The 6000-nt window shown below is 41.6% G+C and overlaps 1 protein-coding gene across 2 annotated transcripts in view; it reads right to left on the bottom strand.

Annotated features, from left to right (window-relative positions):
• Positions 1–255: 255 nt before the first annotated feature.
• Positions 256–6000, bottom strand: part of nckap1 (NCK-associated protein 1) — a 35888-nt gene continuing 30143 nt past the window's right edge. For both annotated transcript variants that reach the window (XM_071479965.1, XM_071479964.1), the window contains exons 25-31: positions 5482–5564; positions 5198–5278; positions 4996–5089; positions 4782–4898; positions 2990–3099; positions 1630–1719; positions 256–1469 (exon numbers count right to left, since the gene is read on the bottom strand). In XM_071479965.1, coding sequence (XP_071336066.1) covers positions 1353–1469; positions 1630–1719; positions 2990–3099; positions 4782–4898; positions 4996–5089; positions 5198–5278; positions 5482–5564 — 692 coding nt within the window. In that variant the 3' untranslated portion in view covers positions 256–1352. The remainder of the gene's footprint in view (positions 1470–1629; positions 1720–2989; positions 3100–4781; positions 4899–4995; positions 5090–5197; positions 5279–5481; positions 5565–6000) is intronic.

The following is a 6000-nucleotide window of genomic DNA, read 5'->3' as shown; positions in this document are numbered from 1 at the left end:
TGCACGCTCCACACGTTGTAAGGTGTATTGGGACCATGCTGCATGGTGATCCTGCACTTGAAATAAAACTGATTGGTTGATGCCTACACTGTAGTTTCACTGCAGTATTTTTTTTTTAGGTTTGTTCCCACTGTAAAAGTTCATGTGTAACCGCTTCTGTCAACCGAGCTGCCGCAGCGTCAGGCGGATTGTTCCAATAATCGTCCACACATTTAAAATGGCATTTCACCCATTAATACCCAAACACTCCACCACTTCCAAGCCCTGATACACAATGTTTAGTGTCAACACATTTGGCAAATCATCATTATCATTGTCGTCATCATAAAAATAACAAAACATGAACATTAAAAACAGACGAGTTCAGTTCACATCAAAGTAGAATACAGATATTATATCTTTACCCACAAAAAGTTTGTTTACGACTAGCTAGAAAAAAAGAAAGAAAACATCACCATGTTATACAAGTGTGTGTCTCAGGGTGTTTTCACTATGAACTCCTGAAAGATTAGTGTTTGTATTTTCATATCTGCTCAGGATGTCCGTTTGTGTGTGTGTGTGTGTGTATATAAGTGTAAACTTACATTAACAAGCAACATGTCTTTCATTATCAACACAGGAATCCTCACCCGCCCTCGTCAGTAAAAGCAAAATAACAAAAAAAAAAACCCACATCACATCAGAGCCATTTGCATTCCCAAAGTAAGCATCCAAATCCATCACCACATACAAGTTGTCAGCTGGCCACTAAAAATTCAAATCTTTCATCGAAAAAAGAAAAAAAAGGAGAGAAAAAAAAAGAATATTTTAGTGTCAACTATATATATACTATATATTTATATTTTTGTCCTTTTATACCAACCAAACATATGGTATATTATGTGTTGCTATGGTAATGGTCCCTGGCAACATCATAAAAAAAGTACAATGATTAAAATAAAGACACTGATCCCCCAACTTCATCCAGCTAGTGTGTATCTGTGTGTTCATGTTTCTGCTCATATTTGTCTAATTTCAGTGTTTTTTTTGTTGTTGTTTTCATCTTTGTGGAATGAATTGTGTGTTTTTTCATATTCTTTTGGCGTTTAGTTTAGTGTACAGCATTTGTTCTGGATTTCGAGTGGACTTGTTTAAATGCTACTCGTTTAGTGTTTTATGTGTGTCGACATTTTTGTGTGCATGTCGACACCGATGGTGTTTTTGTTGTCAGGATAGTACGTTGAGGCTTTGTAGGCATAGTTTAGTGTGTTTAGTTTGTCTTTAGTGTATGCTGTTAGTGTGTGTTTGTTGTCGTATGAGCGCTAATGGCAGACAGCATGGTGGGCCTTTTGCTGTGTGTTTACTGTGTTTTTCTATGCATTAGCGCTGATGCTCTGTTTGTAGACGGCGTGGTAGGCGTTTCGCAGCAGGACGTAGGGGAAACAGGACTCCAGCAGGTCCATGGTCAGGAAGGGAGACTCCTGCACGATCTGAAACACAACAGATGACACACACAGATTGTTACACAACAGAAATACATTAGACAGATTAATACGGTCCTCCTCCTCCTTTTGGTGCAAATGCAGAAGCACGCTGCTCTTTTCCATGTGTCAGCAAAATATTGTGTTACTGTTTTTTTTTTTCTCTCACCATGTCCAGCAGCAGGTAGACAGATTCTCTGTTACGTGTCGTCATCTTGTCCGTCTCCTGGCCGATCTTCAGCAGGCTGGATGAGGCCAGCTACACACACACACACACACACACACACACACACACACACACACACACACACACACACACACACACACACACACACACACACACACACACACACACACAGAGGAAAATGTGTTTCAGAGCTTAGTTTTTCAGTTTTGTGTATTTATTTCTTTAATAGGGACGATGCAATGAGCATGAAAGTGATGTGTTGCACAGAGAGTTTATAGTTATTGCCCTTGTTGGGCTTTCACATGCGCAGTGTAATTAAAATAATAGTTGTAGAACAGCTTATTGTGTCTCGCTCGTTATGCTTCCATTAATTTTTTCGCTGCAGTTTTAAGACAATTCATGAAATTTTAACAGGATAATGGAGCAGCAGGACCTCTCACACATCTTAATTCTAAATTGCTGCTTCCCAGTTAGGATACAATTAGGACTAGATTGTGTTGTTTTTTTTTTTTCACTGAGTAGGTTTCTCTGGTCTGATCCACGTGTATTCAGTGGTTTTATCAGCTGCAGCGGTGATAGAGACGGGCAGCAGGGACAAAAGAGCCGAAGTCCAGAGACAGAGCAGGGACGCTGCGACTGCGACGGCCGCTCTGCGACGGCCGCTCTGCTGTTTTCAGAAAAATGAAAGCATTGAAAATGAAGTTGTTCAATTTTGCACCTGTGGAGGCAAAGGGGCCAAACTGTGGGTGCTTCCAGGCCACGGCAGCCACGTGCAGCCGGGGCCAAACTTTCATTGATTTGATAACAAACTCCAGGTTGGTGCTAGGCTGGATCAGCCACAGAGACTAAGCTGAAGTGGTTGTTTCGTTGTCAGCCTCCTGCCCCAAACTGTAACCACCAATCACAGAGCACCCCCTCCCCGACTGATCCAATCTAGCATTTACCACACTCCACCTGAGCCAGCACACACTGTGCCTACACAGCGTAGCTTTATCCTTACGGTTCATCTTGTGTATCTTTAGTTAAACTTTTTATCTCCAGTCCCTCTGTGTGTGTATGTGTTTTGGTCGTCACTGTTAATTTCCTATGGTACTGATATACTTGCAATCGAATACAAATGATTTAGCAGAAGGTTGATCTCGGGTGTGGGGGTGGGACAGATTTGAGCACCCACCACACCAGCAGAAACAAACTGGTGCCTGCGTGTGGAGGCATGTGATGGTGAGTGGTGCCATGACATCACGCTTCATTTTAAAAACTCCACCGCAGCCAGAGGTGACGATGAATGACACACAAATAAAACATGTTTAATCACAAATGAAATAACTTCTGTGTGTCTTACAGCCAGGAACTCTTTCAGACGGTCCTCTATGCTTCCCTTGTGGATGGTGAAGAGAGCAGCAGCGATCTGGTTGATGGCTTTGGCCAGGCAGTGGATGTTGTTACAGTGACCTGCAGGGGGCAGCAAACACTCACTGTTACCATGAGAATAAGGGGACATCATCTGTATTTCAAAATCAATTAATTCTGGGCTAATTTCTGACATGTGGCTCTTTAACTCCCACAGCTGAGACATACAGAGGTGGAACTCCCAGTGCAGCGGAGACAATATGGATCCCATTTTTTTTTTTGTACTTCATGCAGATGACAGCCATTATGTGTGAATGTGACGTGCATAAAAAGTCAGAGCCTAAAATATGTACGTGCAATTCTTAGCTCACAAAATGGTTCGCATGACTGCACTGGCGCCTTGTATTGAGATGTGCTGTCAGAAAACCAATTGCTGGCCAATATGCAGTCTGCATACTAACAATGGTGGAGCCCATTACAACTCATTATCCTTTTCAAATGTCCCTTATTAACAATGGCGCCTTTCATTTCAAGGTTGTTAGGAGGCCATGTCTTGATAATTCATCCTTGAGACGAAACTCTCTGATACCTTATCAAAAGCCTCATTTAACTACAACACTGTGTCTCGATTACACTAAAAATCAGGTTTATTTAATCAAATAAATCTTTTTACTGACATTGTCCAACAAATAAAATTAAAACAGGCCATAATGAGTAAACTGACCTCTAAAAATGCATTCGTATTTTCATTATTTAAAAAAATATACATAATGAAGATGACAAAATGTGCTTGTTTGCACATAAATGAATCAATCTGGCGGCACGAGGTCCATCTCATCTGCACGCAGAACACTCTCGTGCCGTTCATGCAGTAAATTATGTTCTCTACAATGTGTAGTATTTTCTCCTGCACTGCTCTCAGGCTCGCCACAACGATTAGTCAATCGATTAGTTGAAGGACAGAACATTAAACAGCAACTACTGTGATAATCATTAACCCTTTGAATCTTTTTTTTTAAAGCAATAGGCTCACACCGCTTGCATGTGAGAATTTGCTGCTTTTCTGAGGCTCACATTACTGTGAATTGAAAGTTATGGGCTGTAGATCAGACAAAACAAAACAAGACAAGCAATAATCCTCAGTTATAGCCTATTAACTACATTTTTATTACTTTGACAGACTGAGGGACTCATTTACTATGTCTGTGGGAAAATCTGGGTGAGAATTACTTTAAATTTCCTTTCCTGACATGTTTTTAAGTTTTTTGGGTCATTTTTGGCTTTATTATGATGAAGGGACAGGAAAGTTAGGGATGAGAGACGGAGGACGACATGCATCAAAGGGCCTGAGTCAGATCGAATCCAGACTGCTGCGTAAGGACCGAGTCTGAATGGTATGCGCTCCTCCAGGTGAGCTGCTGAGGCGATATGTTTTCAAACTAGGTAAAAATCCTCTGCTAATATTTTGTTTAACATGGTTTTCCCACATAAGAAGTAACAGGTAACAGAGTAACAGAGCAGAGAGCATCAAGATGGTTAGAGGACCCGGACTCAGATTAGGAGTCTGTTGAGACCAGAATCAGAGACCAGCAGACGGATCATAACGGTTAGCATAGTTAGCATTGTTTATTTGTTCATGTTGTTTGTTAGCTTGTAACTGGCAGTGGCTGACACAGTGCTAGTGGCTGTGCTAATGCAAACTCTCGTTCTCTGTACTGACAAGGTTTTGGGTTTATCTTTAATCGAAGGGGGTCTTTAAACTTTACAGCAGCGGGGTGTCCTACCTTCGATGGCGGGACTGTACTGGGACATCACGTTGCTGGCCAGCGTTGGCAGTGAAACAGCCACAAACACCATGAGCAGGCAGGCGATCTTATACTCCTCCTCTGGACTGATGTTCTCTGCACAGATGCATAAAGATGGTAATCAAGAGATGGGATATGATGGAAGATGGATTCAGTTCTCATTTGTTTGGGCGTGTGTGTGTTTGAGTCTCACCACTTTTTTGTGAGGACAGAGCCACTACCAGAGCGGGGTCGATCTCGCAGGGTAAACCTGCTGCTGATGACAGCTCGTAGACATTCATGGCCACCTGGAAACAGACTCAATGTTTAGGAGAACAGAAGGAGAGGAAGACAACATCTGGACACTGACAACAGGTTCAGAGGTTGTTTTATTTTCACGTCTGTGAGTGTTTCACCTTCATGTCCGTCTCTCGGGGAATGTGGTCCTTGAAATCTTCCACTGAACTGACCAGGAAAGGGATATGACAGGATAACACCTGGAGAGAGTGAGAGAGTGTGATGCAGCATCAGTACTCAGCAAGAAAACAAACCTCACATTCAAGGTAATAGCATAGGATCATTTTCTGATTGGCTCCCGTATTTTTAATATTTTTCTTTCCAAATTCATCTATTTATTGCACTTTAATTAACGTGTGTGTGTGTGTGTGTGTGTGTGTGTGTGTGTGTGTGTGTGTCTTACATCTCTCAGAGCCTCCTGAGCAAGGGAGCGGAAGGACAAAATGACTCCGATGATGGTCATCCTCTTCAAAACACTGTCCACAGCTACAAACACACAGCAAAACAAACATCAGCCAACAAAGCCACAACTGTTGTTCCAGCACATTGATCAGTGAATAAATGACAATAAATATCTCGCTAATTAATCTTCAATCAAGTAATTCACAACTGAGAATGAGCTTTACTTTCTAAGGAGTGTTATTTTTCAGCTTTTGCTGTTTTGTGTTCTGCTGTCTTTGTGTTGACTTTTAACTGCCCTTCAGTCGCCTCATAATAGTTTCACAAATTTAAATCAAGTGTTAACACAACTTAAAAGATACAAGAAAATAAAGATGTGGCTTCTCAAAGCAACACTGAGGCTTTACACAGACATGAAACGAGTCAAGACAGCACACAGCAAAGGAATGTGACTCTTCTGAGTGTGATCGTGGTTTAACATTAGTTGTCAAACACATTATTTCCTGTGGAGATTCGTCTGTCA

Source organism: Trachinotus anak, unplaced genomic scaffold (genome assembly GCF_046630095.1).
Source record: "Trachinotus anak isolate AG129_WGS33_773 ecotype Australia unplaced genomic scaffold, CSIRO_AGI_Tana_v1 ptg000007l, whole genome shotgun sequence".
NCBI classification, from domain to species: Eukaryota; Metazoa; Chordata; class Actinopteri; order Carangiformes; family Carangidae; genus Trachinotus; species Trachinotus anak.
This window is presented reverse-complemented; position numbering and strand designations above follow the sequence as displayed.